General features: G+C 36.3%; 1 protein-coding gene across 3 annotated transcripts in view; it reads left to right on the top strand.

Moving 5' to 3' along the window:
• SKAP2 (src kinase associated phosphoprotein 2) overlaps positions 1-17,433 on the top strand; it is a 304,301-nt gene extending 286,868 nt beyond the window's left edge. For 2 of the 3 annotated variants that reach the window (XM_067746566.1, XM_067746564.1), the window contains 3 exons: positions 555-667; positions 14,240-14,341; positions 14,771-17,433. In XM_067746566.1, coding sequence (XP_067602667.1) covers positions 555-667; positions 14,240-14,332 — 206 coding nt within the window. In that variant the 3' untranslated portion in view covers positions 14,333-14,341; positions 14,771-17,433. Of the gene's footprint in view, positions 1-554; positions 668-14,239; positions 14,343-14,709 lie in introns of all 3 variants that reach the window. The other variant, XM_067746565.1, reaches the window with a different exon arrangement.
• Positions 17,434-17,852: the final 419 nt, after the last annotated feature.

The following is a 17,852-nucleotide window of genomic DNA, read 5'->3' as shown; positions in this document are numbered from 1 at the left end:
ATGCCATTGATGCTTTTTTTTTTTTGAAGTTTAAATCTCAAAAAGTTTTTTTGTTACCTCGTTTGGTTATATTTGTACCTTAGCTCCTTTATTATTATTACTTTTATGATGTGTCCTAAATTCTGTACGGTGCTTATTTCACAACGTGTTTATCACATCTCATGGATATTGCTCATTATACAGGGAGGCTGACTCATCCTCAGAACATGTTGCAAGTGGGCTTAGGTTTGTTATAGAAAATAAGTGGGAAGTAACTTAGGTGCTGGTTTGAAGAAACATGTTGCAATTACAAGTTTTAGGTAAAAACAAGAAAAGGAGAGAGGAAAGAAAAGACATTCAAAATTAGATCTTTTTGAAAATGGTCCTTAATTAGATGAGAGCAAGAAGTAGGATTCTTGTGTGGATGTTATCAAGTGTTCTTTGAATGAGGACAGAATTTTTTTCGACTGTTCTTTGGTGGTTTGGAGTGGCCCTTTAATTGCTATTTGTTCATTTTTAAGTGAGGGCCCATTACATGAAAGCTCTAACTCTTGTTTTCTCTTTCTTCTTCCTAGGAGATAAAAGCACCGATTATGCTAATTTTTACCAGGGTTTGTGGGACTGCACAGGAGCTCTTTCTGATGAATTGTCATTTAAACGTGGTGATGTGATTTACATTCTTAGCAAGGTAAGCAGATACCCCAAAATGACAGCTGTAAAGCATGAATACGAAGCTGCATTTTTATGCATTTGGATCTACAACACTAGGGAAAAATTGCCAATTGGAATTCTTCTAGGTCCTTGTTAACAATTGGGAGTTCACAATAATTATTTTGTCAAGTGAAATATAATCAAATTTTAAACACAATCAGATAACAGGATTCAACTTAACAGTGTGTTTACCTATCACTTCAGCCTTTGGCTCACATCCACACACTGCCTTCTCCAGAAACAATATACTTATGTGAAAGTTAACATTGTAAGGTATTAGGTTATTTATTATGTTTTTCTTTCCTCTTCCTTTTTATTCTTCTGTGTGCTTATTCTGATTTTGTCTGCCATTCTCTACTGGTAACACTGTGTTTATAGAACAAGTTTTTCATCTTTATGTAAATACATCGGGTGTTCCGGCAATTTAAAAGCAATACTTTTCTATTCAGACAGGTTTAGGTAATTTTTTTTAAGTTTAACATAATTGTATTTGTAAACATAATAGCAAAGTATATTGCTATGAACTCATCCTTAGATATACAAAATCATTGTTTCTGCCTCTTAAGATACTGGATTATTCAAAATGCTTCTGGCCTTAAATCTAAAAGTCAAGATTCTTAATTGATTTTACTTCTAATGACATGCATGAGCTCCTTTAACTTTCATATTTTAACTTTGCCTACTGTAACATGGGGGTTAAAAAATATCTCCCTCAGTCTACTTCATGAGGCCACATTAGAAACAAATGATGTGTGGAGACTATTTAAATATAAGTAAAGAAATGTTACATAAATCATAAGTCTAGGAGTTTAATGTGCTTTGTTGATTAGAGAGATATTTTGGAAAGATTATGACTTATTCAGAAAGATAATATGACTTATTAGATACAGAAGAGAATTTGGAAATAAGGTCACTTAATTGAATTTAAACACTAGTTGACTGGTGCATAAAATCATATACAGAAAATCATAGAATATTGGAGTGAGAGATCTTAGGGCTCATCTGTCTATCCTTGGTTTTACAGATAAGGGAATTTGGGTCAAGAAAGTGCCAGAGCCAGTACTTAACAAGGTGTTTTGACTCCCAGATCAGAGCTTTCTGCTCTATTTTTTTCTTATGCCTGTATCTATCTTCCTTCCTTTTTCCCTCTCTTCTTCCCCCCTCCCCCTTCTTTCCTTACTTGTATTTAATTTGTAACTGTCGTAAAGTGCCTAAAATGTGCAGGGGCCCATTCTAGGCACCAGGAATCCAAAAAAAAAAAAAGAGAGATATAAGCCCTTGTAGATTGGAGGAAAATAGTAAGTAAATACAGCCAACTGTGATCATTGCTGGTTGAGGTGCCCAAATAAGACTTGTCCCTTATTTCTCAGTCCTCTGCTCGCTAGTGTATTTTTTTTTTAGAAAGATACTTTCAGTTCTTGGAAGCTATAGATAGCCATATCACAACTCTTGGATTAAGCCTGTTACAGAGCATTCAATAGTCCTGTGTTAAAATGACAGCTTTTTGAGTCAGTTACTTAATATAGAAAACAAACTGATTAGTTTCAGTTCTTGAAAAGAAACTTTCTTGGAATCATTCCTCAAATTTACTTAGCTCACAGTTTCTTTCACCAATTTAGCTGCATAAAATTAAATTGTGTGTAAAATCGCATATAAAATTAAAAGGTTGATTAGCTTCCACTTGGAACTTCAGACTATAGGGATAAATGGCACGTAGCCAGTATGTTTGTATGGTAAAATATGAAACTTACGAAGCCCATGTGGGTTTGTTCTTGAAGCCTTCTTTAGGAATCAAGTTGTCTTTGTTTTTTTGTTTTTTTCAAGTTGTCTTTGTTCCTGAAAGCCTCAGAGTACCAGCCTCTGGGACAGGCTGTGGTGCAAGCAGCGTTCCCATAGGCTTGTCTTATTTCTGCCATTGCCTCAGAAAATCATTTTCTGTGAATATGAAATTGGAAGTACAATCATAGGTGTGTATTATATTTCTAGGATTCTGGGGGAAGTCATTCCTTTTCTCCCAAACCTGTTTTGTGATGACTGTAATTTTATATGTGAAGTCTGTCATAGAGCTAAGGGTGGTAATCCACCTCATAGGAAGAATACACTCCCATCTAAAATTTCTAAATGCTGTTATTTGGGTATGGGCTGCCTGAAAATACTTCCTTTATCAACCTTTCACAAGGTTTAAATTTCCACCGGCAGCATTTCAGGAGAGGCCTTCTAGAGATGGGCATTTTATCTGGAGCTCATTTTGGTTTTTAAAAGAAGAGACAAGGCTTTGTTAGCACATTATCACCATTGGCTGGATGAGTAAATACCCATATTTACCCAGCTGCGGACCTAGTACAATCAACCAGGTTGATCTTAGTGAGGGTGAAAGAAAGACAGTTAGTTTTCTCTTGATGGAATTCGGACAAATTCTGGGCCGTTGATGAGCATCTTGGCTCTTTGTTGTCAGGTTGCTTTGGGGGTCAGGATATATTTATGAAGACTCTTACTTCCCCCCCTTGGCTTTGGGTGAGTTCAGATAGGAACCTCTGGTGATTCTTTAATTTTATATTTGCTTGGTCTTACAGTTTTTATAAAAATTTTGGCAAACATAGATCATAAGTTAATATCATAAATTTATTTAATATGTGAATGATGACAGCAGTTTGAATGATGAGTATCATTATAAATTCAGAACTCAAGGCCCTTAGAAGAAGAGAGCAAAGAATTGCTCAAAAGGACTTGTTTCTAGATCAAGGTAGAGCTGATGCTATGTATTGATTGTTTTTTTTTGAGTGCAATAAATATAGAAATCACTAGCTTTGTTATATGCCTAGAAATTTGTTTAATCTTTCTCAGAGTTATATTTAGATTCCATGGTGTTGGAATGAAAATTTACCGTTTAAATTTATTTTTTACACCATCTAGTGGCTCAGAATGAGTGGTGCAGGTAATTGCAGCTAATGTGCACAATCAAAATGATGTCATAAATCCAACTTTAAATTTAGCTATGGGTTATTACTTTCCTATCTCATGTCAATGAAGTGTAAGCATTAATCATGAAAATTCTTTTCATCATTCTGAATTAAATGTAAAAATTGTATACTTAAGGAAAAATGCATTTTAAGGAGTCTAACAGTATTTATAGAGACATAAAAAACGTGTACTTAGTAAAAAAAAAATTAGTGCCACAACTTTTCTAATAAAAAATGCCATTTAAAAGGTTTCAAAGAAACACAACTTGCTTTTTATAATTAACTGATCTATAGTTTGCAGTATTTATTGTTGATTTGACTTACCTTCTAGAAGCTTGTCAGTTCTGAAAATAATCTTTTAAAAAAAGGCAACACAAGATAGTTTAAGAAGAGATACATTCTTTTCAATATAAATAAACCTTTAGACAAATCAAGAAATAAAATGGCATGTACTATAATAAAGAATATTTTAATTTTGTAAATATAATGACAAAAAGATTTAGCTAGTTTGATGATTAAGCTCTCTGTATTAGAATTCACTATAGAAATATAGCTTGATTTTAAAATTCAGTCTTTTTTTTCTATTTTTGCAAGGAAGCCTTGATAGGGTGTCAGCTGTGCTCAGTCTGCCTGGGGTTGATTTATTTATTTTAAGCCTCTTTTGAGTTATACAGATCTTAGCTTCTCTTTCTTTCTTTACTTTTTTCTTTTCTTTTCTTTTCTTTTTTTTTTAGTGAAAATCAAATGTTACAATAAAGAAGGAAGAGAAGGCAGCTACCCTGCCCTTCCCCTTCCCTTTTTAACATTTTCCAATTAGCAGCTGCCACGTGACCCCTGGCTGAGCTAGCCCCTCCTTCAAAGTGTCTGGCATTTTCTTAGTTTTAACCTTTGAACCTTACTACTAATAAATCTAAATACTACTTGCCTAAAAATGCAAGCCTGTAACTTTTTGCTTACAGGTCTTTTCATATAACATTGCTGCTGTTTTTTTATGTGTTAAGACATTTTATATACTTCAATAGTTCAGTGGAGATTTAGAAATTCTGCCCCCCACCCAAAGATGGAAGGTATTGATAGGAATGGATGAAAGGGAAATATGTGATTTTTCTTTTTTTAAGCAAGGTACAATTACCTTTTTTTTTTTTTAATTTATTTTTGGCTGCGTTGGGTCTTCATTGCCGCACAGGGACTTTCTCTAGTTGTGGACAGCAGGAGCTACTCTTCATTGTGGTGCACGGGCTTCTCATTGCAGGGGCTTCTCTTGTGGCGGAGCATGGGCTCTAGGCGTGCGGGCTTCAGTAGTTGTGGCATGCAGGCTCAGTAGTTGTGGCACGTGGGCTCTAGAGCGCAGGCTCAGTAGTTGTAGTGCATGGGCTTAGTTGCTCCATGGCATGTGGGATCTTCCTGGATCAGGGCTCGAACCTGAGTCCCCTGCATTGGCAGGCGGATTCTTAACCACTGCGCCACCAGGAAGGTCTCCAGGAATATGTGATTTTTATGACCGCTGCCTTGTTAGTGAAGTTATTATGAAACACAAGGCCTACTTTCAGATTTATTTGATGGGGGAAATTCGTATTTGAGATTGCAAATCTTTTGTTTTTAGTTATTTATTTTTTTTTTAGGAAACAGGTTGTTTAAAATCATGCTAAATTCTTTTACTGGTTTGCATTTCAATTTTATTACCACCTTAAACATGGACACAATATCATAGTTAATAGTATTGTCCTAGAACCGTGTTTATGGAGTTTTATAATTTTCATGGCAGGATCCAGGTTATATAGCTACAGGCATATTATAGTCCCACATAGCTCTTTGGCTATTTTATTCTGTTTGCTGCTCTGGATTTACGTTGTCTATTAGTTTATCTTTCAATCTGTACTCACCAGTAAATCACTAACCACATTCCTATTCTTACTTTTAAGGCAATAAATTATTTTTAGAGACTTAATGACAGAAGAGCTATGCTTCAGCAGGAAAGAGGCATGCTGCTTGTCTGCTATTAACAGAAAAATAAGAGAGTTAAGAATCCTGGAATATTTCATCTAGTCTAGGACACATGTGACTTGGGCTTTGCAGCTTTTTGAGACATTTTTTATTAAGTCAAAAACAGGAAATGTGGGTTGACAGTGTTCACTAATATACAGTAAAAGGGCATTTTTTTAGTGTGTGTTATTTGGAGTTTCAAGCATTGCTTCCCTTTGTAGCTGTGACTTTTTCCAGTGATTGGTGAAATGTAACTGTCACTGATCATTTGCTTCTCATTGTGAAAATGTAAAGATTCTGTTACTAAGGCTTTTTTGGCTTCAGACTTACCAGAAAAGCAAATAAAATGAAAGTCTTGCTGAGCTCTACTGGCAGAGGGAAATACAGAGTTCCTTTTCAGCTCTCTTAGTTTTTCCTTTGTGACCATCTGACCCCATGTGCCACATATAGCAAAACCACCTGCTGAAGAGTAACCAGGACACCTCAATATAGGACATACCTTGATGATACTACGCTAGTTCCCTAAATGTTATCACATCTTGTAGTCTTTTGGGAAGGAGGAGGAGTGTTTGTACTTGTCACTGCGGTTGTTTGGGTCTGACGGCATTTAGTTTCTATGCTAAATGCCCACGGTGAAGCATAGTGGGCAGACCTATGCTATGCTTATAACCTCTCCCTGGTGGTGATAAGCAGTGTATGGAAACAGCATTACGTCAGAAGATGTTCTCATTCCACTCATGGGACTCCTCTTGTTACCTGGTTGCAAAAACCATGCTCTAGTACTTCCCGATTTTCTCTTACATAAATTGGAGGGAGCATTCCAGGAAAATGTTGACAGATGAAAGGGGAAGGTGCCTGCAGGAGACAGGCTGTCAGGCTGAGGCCCTGCAGTGGCTTGAGAAGTAAAGGAGAGACCAGAAGGCAGTGTCAGAGAGGCAAGTTACACAGAGGTGGCAGTGGAGGGGCTGCTATGGCTGCAGAACCTACATGGTTTAATTCTGCATGGAGTAAGCAAAGGTTTTCCAGGAGCAAACCAAAACAACCTTAAAGAAAAGCACCATGTTGGTAAGTAAAAAAAAAAATCTTAAACTGAAAAATCCATGATTTTTTTACGCCCTTCTGCTCTCCCCCCACCCCACCCCCCCAAAAATCAAGAGCTCCCTCAATGTATATATGGCATATTCTCACTCTTGAGATGTCTCCTTTCTTATCTCTTTAAAGATCAGATTCCCTTTGGAACAGCCCGTAATAATCAGGTTGCCTTATAGTACACTCCAAAATGCTCTGTTTTTTTGTTGCCCTGGTATTTTGCTACACCAGTTAGTGGGAAGGCAGAGGGAGGGGATGAAAAAGTATTTATTGCATACCTACAGTATCTTGTTCTAGGTACTCATTGTGCTTTCATTCCTCTGATTCTTAAGGTAACCCTACAAAGGATATGGTACTATCAATATAATTTTGCAAGTAAGAAAACTGATGCTTAGTAAGCTTATTATGTAAATCACCTGAGGATACCAGCTAGGAAGTACCTTCTCCTGGAATCAACGCAGATCTGACCCTAAAGGGTTTTCTCTTTCCATTTTGCTATACCTAAGTGGGCCATGACCAGGATTATTCGTTTCCCTGTCTCAATTCCTTGAGGTAGACACTGTGTCTTAAGTATTTTTGAATCCCCAATATCTAACATTATGGCAGATAGATGTTTAATATATGTTTATGAAAATATAGTTAAAAATAAGAAATAATTAGGACTTCCCTGGTGGCGCAGTGGTTAGAATCCGCCTGCCAATGCAGGGGACATGGGTTTGAGCCCCGATCCGGGAAGATCCCACATGCCGTGGAGCAATTAATCCCGGCGCCACAGCTACTGAGCCTGCGCTCTAGAGCCTGCAAGCCACAAGTACTGAGCCTGCGTGCTGCAACTACTAAAGCCCGCGAGCCTAGAGCCCATGCTCTGCAACAACCAGAGAAAGCCTGTGCGCAGTAAGGAAGACCCAAAGCAGCCAAAAATAAATAAATAAATTTACATTAAAAAAAAAAAGGAAATAATCCTGAACTTCTTAAAGGAATTTAGAATGGTAGAATCGTAGAGGTAGGGCAACCTTAGTGCTAGCTCTTCACTTTATGGTGAGAAGATCTTGAGGCTCCACATAATTGGGGAAAAATAAATAAAAGGCTAATGGAAAAAAGGACTGCCTCTGGAGACCTTAAAAGACAATGGAGTTTCTACGCTTGAACTTCCTGAGCTTCTTGGCAGCCACACTGAAAAAGGGAGAGACAAGGAGCTAATAATTCTTTTTAATCATGAAGGAGGAAGCTTGGCTTTTCCCAGCACTGGCTACTTAAAAAAAAAAAATCTCACGTGAATTTCTAGAATCTTCGTGGATTATCTGACCTCAACAACTTTATATAATAAGAACAGTGGCAGATAGTACCCTCAACAACAAAAAATTTATAGTACATATAACAAGAGATTTCATATAGGTAATTCTGTGAGGGTCCAAATGTATAATAATTAGACTTACTGATTTATGTTAAGTACGTAACTGGATTATTATGGAGTCTCAAAGAGTGATATAAATGTAAAAAAAGAAAATCACCCCTAAAGAACTTGGGGATTGCCCGAGGTCACATACCTAGTTAGTAACAAGCTGGAGACCCTCAGTCTTCTGAGAAAATAATCACAAGAGTAAGAAGCAGCAGCTGAAAAACTAGCAGATTTTCCCCTAGACCTGCCACACTTGTTTCTGCTGTTGCAGGGTTCTGTCTTAACCTCTTCCATACTTACAGTAAATTCAACTGAAGCCATTTCTTCGAAGAACTAGAATTATTTGGTCCCAGTTCTTCAGGGGACAGGTATCTTTCTTTCTGCAAGTGGAATTTGGGCTCTTTAGACAAGGTATGCTCTACAGCACATGGGAAAACACGATGGGCCGCAGCCAGCCATGACAAGGAACAGCACACTTCACATTGTGAAGCTAGACATACTTCAGAACAAATGTTTGTTTAGTCATTACTAAAATTCTTCAAGTATGTCCAATATACACATGGAAAATATATTCCTATTGGAAATTACCCTTCTTAAGAAAACATTTAGGAGGGTCATCTGGTGCGTCATCCAAAATGAAGAAGAAGTATGTCTGTTTCATCATGAAGTACATATTTATTGAACATCTTTTACACATCCTGGAGTGTGGGGCATACAGTTTTGAGTGTAAGACATTGCCGCGATCTCAGTGAGTTTCTACTTTATTTTAGTTGAACGGACAAAACTGAAGTACATAAACTCCGCTGGGGAATAAATACTCAGCTTGAAATGGGAGATGTAAGTATGGATTAGATAACTCAGAGAGAAATTCGTGAAAGCTGGGTAACCTGAGTCGAGTCTTAGTTACTAGATAGGCTTTGGATGAGGGAGGGGAGATGCCCCTTGGGGAAGGAGTGCCACGTACAGAGGCAGGAATGAGTGCAGCACAGAAGGTTGGGCTGTGGGACCAGAGCAGTGAGAGGAGTTTGCAGTTAAAGCGTTGGGGGGCTAGTGTACATTCCTGAGCAGCCGAGTAAACTGACAAAGGCCGTTTCCGGGAAGTACAGAGAGGCAGAGTGGATGATGCAATGATCCAGGGTGAGGTGATGAAGGTCTGAACTAGAACAGTTAACAGTCATGTACTGGTTGGTGAAATACACTGAGTACCAAGGCCACCCACTACTGAGCATGATTTGATCTTTCTTTGCCTAACAATACCTAAGAATCATCAGTCTGCATATCAGTTTTTACTTTATGCCATTGTAAATGTTGACTGTGTAGAGATTTGAATTAAATGTATCTTGACTCTGGAATATAAACTAAAATTTGTTACAGGAATTAAGTTCCTACTATCACCTTCCTTGCTCGTCTTTTGTCTCTCTCACTTTAAAAATGGAGTGCGCAGTGCACGGAGGAAAAAAATAGGAATTCTTTGAATTAGAGTAACTCAAAGTCACACTTGCATAGTAAATTATAAAGTAGTGAGGTTGATTTCCATGAGATGCTAAGAGACTTAGGGTGGTAAAGCAGGTTCGTGATGGTGGTATTCAAACATCAGGGAGGATCTTAGAAATTGTTAGTGTCCATTTCCTCATTTAAGGAATGAGTTAGGAGACTAAGATTCAAGCAGTTAAAGTGTAGATAATAATAGTAAAAAACGAAGTTGTCAAGTACCTGTTGTGCATTTTAAGACAACTTTTGAAATGATGGATGTATAAGAAACGATTCTTACGAAGTTTCTAATTGGAGATAGTAAAAAGGAAGAGATTGAAGAGGTAGCCTTGAAGAAAGTATTTCCATATTTTAAATAGTTATCTAGTTTTCATGCTACTACAATGTTTATGAACAATTTGAAAAATTGAAAATATCACAGTGAATAGTTGGAAAACAATGGTAAAGTCCACTGGTTCTGAAACTCAATGTAGTTTATATTTTGTGAATAAAATTACCTTTGTTTCTGCACAAGGCTGGTATGTTTTGAAGTACAGATATACGTTTGGAGAAAGTAATATAGTCTTTTAACCTTTCTAACACCTGTTGCTTTCAAACAGATTGGTAACTACTTTCTGAAAGGGGTGGTACATCACAAAATCTTACTAATGTTTCAAGTTTCTGTTAAGGCAGCATTCTTTTACCATATGGTTTGTAGAAAGTGGATTAACATACTTGAGAAATGAGAATCGTGGTGCTGAAAAGGATTTAAGTAAATGTTGGCATCTTATTTAAGTGTAAAATAATACACTGGCAGAGAGAGAAGATTTAGTAAGTAAACATAGACATACGTTTGCTATTGTGTTGGATAAAGTCTCTGTTTCACTTTATCAAAACTAGTCCTTTTTTTCCTGCCTTTTTACATAATCACTTTAATTTATTGCTTAATAATGATTAATTGAGGCCTAAAATTTTAACTATAAAATAAAACAAAAACTATTTTAATGATGTAAAAATTGAAAACAGAGGAGTTAGACCACAACGGTCAGTGCTGCCTTATGATTATTTTCTCAAATTATTGGGCAAGTTGAGCTTTCCTGCTTCTTTAACTGCCACATTACATTTTGCCTTGAAGCCATCCATTTTGCAGATATTAAATTTCTTTTGAGTACTATTTTTATACACTAAGCATCACTACACCTCTAGATCTTGATAGCATTACTACGGGAGGAGAAAGAAGCTTTGTGTTAGTAATTACCTAACATTGTCAGAAGCTGACTGCAGGCCTCTTTCTAGTGATAACAGAATAACTGCATAATGTAGCTTTATAGCACATGATTAATAGAAAATAATTACACGTCCTACAAAGGGATGCAATATTTCTTATAAATTGACTAGAATGGTTTCCTGTAGATTAAAGGACTCTTCATTATTTTATCAGTCCTCCTGAAGTACAGTCACTTGCCTATGTTAGCATTTCAGTTGATGTTAAGAGCCGAGTAGGGTGAAGAATACCAGATGGCAGACCTTCTTGTACCTGAGATCTCATGTGTCATCAAGATGACACGAGGCTTCCTAACCTTTCAGAGATTTAGATAGCAGCCTCATATGACTTTTGTCTCTTTATTTTTTGTTTATTAACAAGATAAGGTGTGAGGGTTGTTTTTTTTTTTTTAATGACCCACCCGTGACTTTTAGACCAATACTACAATTAGTATGTGGACAGCGAGACAACATTGTATGGATCGCATTATTTTCCACTGTAAGTAATACATCATTCATAATCACATTTGCTTGGGGGCAGCAAACAGGGAAAGGCAATGGAAGGCAGATTTTCTTCCTCCAAAGGAAAGTGTGTATGCTATTGAATCTTCAGGCTGGCGTTTAGAATACCGTACTCCAAGATGCATCTTCATTCCAATTTATAGGCTGCAAATGGTTTAATTGGGATTCATGTTGCTCAGGAGGCTCATACAGAGGATAGTAATGATAAAAGTAAAAGCTTCTGTGTTTGCAGCCTTGCTGACATCCTCTAATGGCTGCAGTGTAAATCCGTAAATTTGCCTACTAGATTTTTACCTCCCTATGTTTTATCTTACCTCTTAATTCCACACAGGAGTGCTGTATGGAATTCTTTACAAATGTAAAGTAATAAACATTCTGGTTTTTTATTTTTACTCTTTTCTGATTTAAACCTGTTATATCTTAGAGTACTTTTATGAGGTGTGTATTTCATATGCCTTTCAATTCTTTTAAATTAATTTAGTGAAACATTTAAGATTATTTTAGCCTAAAACTTAATTTTTTCCTAGAATGTTACTTTTAAGGGATTTGTGTACAGCTGAATAAACTCCTCTGCTGTTTATTACTGTACTTTCTGTTTAATGAATCTTCTCAGTTGCCGTCATGCAAATTTCTCTTGTGTGAAGGATGTCATTGGTCCTTCGTTGAAGTGATTTGTTGGAAATCAGTTTCTTAAATTTGGATGTGAATGAGCTTTTTGAGAACAATAATATGCCCTTAATTTGGAGTGTAGATTATAATTTCAAAACAGAATATTATAAAGTAATATGAACTTTCTGGTTTGTAACTTGAATCTAAACATTGAAACCCAGATTGCAAGCTGTTCTCTGAAAGCAGGTTTGGGTCATAATATGCCCTCTCACTAAATGTATTCTGTTTTTCTAGCCTTTGGGGGCCTAGTTCCTTTACTCTTTCCAAATAATCAGCTGAATAAAATCTTAGATGGGCATTGGATAAGAGCTTTCACACTTAGACTTACTTTGTTAAGTATCCATTTTGAAATCTTACGCTGTGGGCCTTTGGCCTCTGCAAGGTGAAATACATTTGTTTTGTTAAGCGTTAGGCTCTAATTGTATTCATTGCCTTAAAAAATTGAAAAGGGCAGTTTTATTAGGTACCTATTAGGATATAATGGTTACTAATCATAGCTTTCAGTAAGTTGGTATTTTCTTCTGACAAATATATTCTACATAGATTATAGTCATCTTCACTGAGTTCTGGGCATCAGACTATTTTCATTGCTTAGAGAATTTTGTCCACTAAGTTCACACTATCAGGAAACTTTTAAAATCTTGAGTCTACTGCCTCGTAAGCCAGAGCTGTGCCCTCATTAGAATCAGGCCTTTCTCCACCACCCCCGTTTTCCTTCCATCTTATTCTTACGAAAAACTTAATTCTGATACATCCCATTGTTTAAAAAAGTACTTATAGATTTTAATCTTGTAATCTCTCTATTGATAGACTACATATCAATACACACCTGGGAATGTTGCTACATTGTATGGAAAAATTGTATTATTTTCCTTTCTGATGGTCAATAGCATGGTTAGTCATCAATACAAATGTTACATCTGTACTGGTATTAACGTTCCCTCCCCACATGTAACTCGATATGCATATGCACATTTATCTGTGACTCAGATGTTGGAAATCATAGCCTATTGAATTACTTTGGGGATTGATTTTAAAAATGTATCTTATATGAAAAATTAAATTTGGGTCCTACAGTGCTTTTTCAGAGTATTGCTTTTGGGAGATATTATTCTTGAAACTTGTAATTCATTTTACTTTGTTTGTATCTCACTAAACATAAATAAATTTGAGATAAAAATGCATTAGTCAATCTGGCAGACAAATGAGAGCGGGTACAGTGTTCACGATGCCTAGAGCAGTGGTGTGTCTGTCAGTGGAGCAAAGGGAAGAAAAGGAGGAACAGGATTAGCTCACACTGCAAAATAAACTCAAAAGTGACTCATCAATCAGTCTTTTTTTACAGCTAGATTAATATTTTGCCTTTATAATTTGAGATACTTTTATTTCCTATTGATCTTCCCCCGTAAGGGTGAATCGAATACCACCTTTAAATTCCTTCCATTCATCCTTTACCTAATGTAGTTTGTGATCAATCCAGAGGAACAGTAAATGCCTTTGGGAAGCTTTTGAAAAGGAGCCCTTTTGTGAATTATTTTGGAAAGCCGGTTGGGGGAAAGCATTAGTAGTGTTTCCTTGTTCTCTAATTTATCTGTTTAAAACATCTATACTCATTTTTAGATTTTCCTAAGAAGGGGCATACCTCTACATCCTAAATCATTTTCGGTCATATGAGTTTAACTAGGAATTAAGTAGTTTATTGTGGGAAAAAAAAAAAATCTATCCTTGCTAGATGAAAAGCTCCTTGAAGGCAAAGATAGTATCCTAAGGATCCTGGCTATGACCTCGGAGCCTCTAACACTGGTGTTTGCATATTAAAAGGTGTCCCCCAGGCTCTGTGTGTATGTGTGTGTGTGTGTGTGTGTAAGAGAGAGAGATGTGGGAGAGAGAAGGGAAAGGGGCCCAGAGAACGGACTTCCTTATGTAGTTTCATTTGCTAGGTTTCTATCCTAAGTGACTGTTTCTGTGTTCTACACTGTGAAATAAACAGGCTCTGTCTTATACATTAATTTAAATCTTTGCCTAACAGCATTTTTAAAGTGTTCAGAAACAAAAAAAGATTAAAACGTTTCAATTTGCAGCTCAAGCTCCTATAACTTTATAAAAAGAAGTAACATTTCTAAGAAGTTGCGTACAAACAACATTGTACTTACACCCAGTCTGAAGGTTAATACTGCATATTGTTTTCAATTAGGAATACAATAGATATGGCTGGTGGGTAGGAGAAATGAAGGGAGCCATTGGCTTGGTGCCGAAAGCCTACATAATGGAGATGTATGATATTTGAGAGTCCTGGGTAAGTACATTTTAATCCAATATTCTGTAATAGCTCATATGTTCTCTTGGTCTCTGCGTTATGAGTCTTTGCCTTTTTAAAAGTCTTTGTAGTTTTCTGATAGCACGAAGATTATGCTCCCAAATCATCTTCTTCTTTAAAAAAAAAAATCTAGTTTAGTTTTAAAAATAACTTCATAGAATTTACTTTGGAAATAAATAGATTATTTAGAGAAAAATCCCTTTGATAATAACCAGCTGTTTTCCCAAACCTCCTCCTTTTTAGTAAAATACCACTTTTATGGCCTTTCTGAGGAGCTGAATTGACAAAATATTGAGTAAACATTCATTTTTTTCCTTGGCTAAAAATGTAACATTTTTCTAAGCGGGGAAAATCAACATTTTGCCTGAAGAAAAAAATTAAAATGCAACTTTCCCTTTCTGCCTGCAGAAAAGGAAGATTCCTCTGCTAGTGTGCAAATGCTTTGGATTGAGAATCATCGTGAAAGCATGAGTGACAGCTCATAACCTTTCTTTGTTTTGTTGAGCATCGTTTGTCTTTGTTGTTTTATGCATTCATTATAATATTCCTCTGATGTGAAATTAAATGAAGGATATTAATGTAAATTAGATGCAAGCAGTAAAGTTATACCTGTTGCTGTTTTTCAAAGAAATAATCATGGGTTTATTTACTCATCTGATTTGTGTGAAAAATTCAGCACTATTTTATATGTATCACATAATCATTGCTACTTCTAGTAAGAGTTGTAATTTCTCTTAATACTGGATATCAATTATTTTTTAGAATGTAATATATAATTTCATAAAAATTTCAATTGAATGTATCATGAAAGTTTTTGGTAGATGCTATCTAAAGAATGTAGCTTTGTTAAAACTTTGTAGATGAGTTCTCTTAGTATTTATTTTTCAAACAATAGTAACATGTTTTCATGAAAGAATTTTTACTGATTGGGGAATTTACTTTATGTTAAATATAGCCACAAGAAAGAAAAACGATAGAATTGCAAATGGGGAGTATGCTGTCACCCTCTGCAACACACGTGAAGACCAGAACCATGGTTTGTGCAAAGCCCTTTACCAATAATAAATACCCTGGTTATATAATGGGCTTGCCAACATTTTCTACTGTAGTTTTCTTTAAATTTAATGAAACAAAAATTTTGTGAGAGGTCCCATTCTGCCACTAATGTAATGGCATAAAGAATCTCAATGTATTCTCAAAGTCAGAAGGCATAACTGAGTACTGTTACCCTGCCTGATTGTTACTGTGATATTAAAGTACCACCACAAAACAGTGAAAGTCCAGATTTGGGCCTGCTCTGCACCTCTGAAAGCAATGAGAAGAGAAGGGAGGCTCAGAGAGGAGGGTGTAGAAATCCGGTGGGAACATGTACCCAGGTACAGGTGAATGGAAGGGTAGTGTTGGTCTGACATTGGAGGTGTGCGATGTGCTTCAGAGCAAGGTTTGTGGAGTTATATTGTTACTTTTTCATGTATGTTTGAAATCAAAGGTATTTTAAATGTCTACAAGGTACCACTATGGTATATATATCAAAATATACTGCTGATTGGATAATTATTTGAAGTAAATATAATCTGCTAATATTGAATCCTTGATTAGAAGGTACTACTTTTGTTGAGTTTTCAGATCTTTGCTTTAAAGATAAAGATTCTAACCATGCAAACGAGCCGATGTTTAAAACCCTCCATTATTTATAAAAACTATCGGGGGCTCCCCTGGTGGCGCAGTGGTTGAGAGTCCGCCTGCCGATGCAGGGGACACAGGTTCGTGCCCCGGTCCGGGAGGATCCCACGTGCCGCGGAGCGGCTGGGCCCGTGAGCCATGGCCGCTGGGCCTGTGCGTCCGGAGCCTGTGCTCCGCGGCGGGAGAGGCCACAGTGGTGAGAGGCCCGCGTACCGCAAAAAAAAAAAAAAAACCCACAGGTGGTGGGCTAGATTTGACCCATTGCCTGTAGTTTGCTGACCCCTATGTTAAATAAAATACATTAAAAAAAAAAAAAAAACTATCTACAAGCAATATTTCAGAGTTTATGTTTTACTATTATCCCCTCTGTACTGTGATTATCAGATTTCACATGTAAAAAATATATATTAATTTGGGGGATTGTGGGTGAATTCTAGTTTATATAGATTAGACCAGGTCAAGTTAAAGCTTTCAGAAATTAATTTATGCACTTGTTAATCTTCTCCTAATATAGAGCCATTGGGATAGATTGAAATCATCTTGGCAGAAGTGAGACAACTGGTGATGAATTTAGTGGATTGGTTTTCAAAGCCTGAGAGATTGAAAAGTGAAAGCAGCTGTGGGTTCCACTGAAAATGTAGACTTCCTTGTAGGCACAGATTTTGTGCTTCTGGCCTAAATGAAGATTTTAGTCTTGGGCCAGTAGATGGCAGCAGCTTTTCATTGCATAGGAACCCACTTGGAAACCCCTCCTCCACTCAGGCAGAGACTCACTCCAAACGTAAAGTATTTAGAAGATTATTGCCTGTTTTTACAGTTAATCCAGGAGAGGGAGTCCTTTGCCAACTGATGCCAGATAGTCTCTGGAATGGTGACAGTACAGAAAAAAAGTGTTAACTTTTGTCCAGAGCTCCTCTGGCCTTTGTTCTTTTTCACTTGAATATAGGTGGGAGATGAGAAAGGAAACAAAACATTTTTAATTGGACTGACAGGAAAAAACAATCATTACTTTCAACTCATGACTACTTTGTATTCATTTGGTGAAATCATCTGTATACTAGGAGGCGGAAAGTTTTCTTTATACCCTTGACAATATATCACACACTCTTCAAGATCATAATAATAATCATTAATGTGAATTTAAACAACATGGCTTGTTAGAAAATATGCTAATTGCTATGTTCTCATTATGTTTGCTTAGCTTTTATTTGTTTTTCTATGAACAGAGAGCTAATTTTTTTCAAAGGTGATTGTAAGTCATATTTTACAGAGCGTTTTGCTTGATTATTTGCTCTGTACTGAATTTGTACTCTATTGCCATTAGATGTTACAATAATGTTCCACTCTGCAAATTTTTAAGGTTCAAATAAAGTTTAATTGTTTGCAAACTGTTATGATGCTAATAATTCAACAGCCTGCTGTGTTACTAATGAAATTACTTTGTTATGATTAATTTGGAAAATAGTGTGTTTATTGTAGTAATTAAGCACAACAAGGTGAAGTAAATGATTCTAATGCCATCTGGCCTCCAAACCGAATGAAGAAATGAAATAGGGCTGTCATCTGAATTTATTCAAAGAAGTAAGGATAATACAAATTACTTTCATTGCTATAGGATTTACACTCAACCACAGCTCTCTCCATTCTGTTTTTGCCACTTGGTTGTCTATGACAGTTTCTTTCATGAAAAAGAATGTTGTTTAGCCTAGCAATTATTTTGAATACTTTATATTATTTTAAGTAGATTATTTTTATCTTGTGCTAATTTAATTACAGATGATTATATAAAGTATTACGGGATCCTAGA

This window comes from Pseudorca crassidens, chromosome 8, assembly GCF_039906515.1.
Source record: "Pseudorca crassidens isolate mPseCra1 chromosome 8, mPseCra1.hap1, whole genome shotgun sequence".
Lineage (NCBI taxonomy): Eukaryota > Metazoa > Chordata > Mammalia > Artiodactyla > Delphinidae > Pseudorca > Pseudorca crassidens.
The sequence above is the reverse complement of the archived record's forward strand: the minus strand, read 5'-3'. Positions and strand labels throughout refer to the sequence as shown.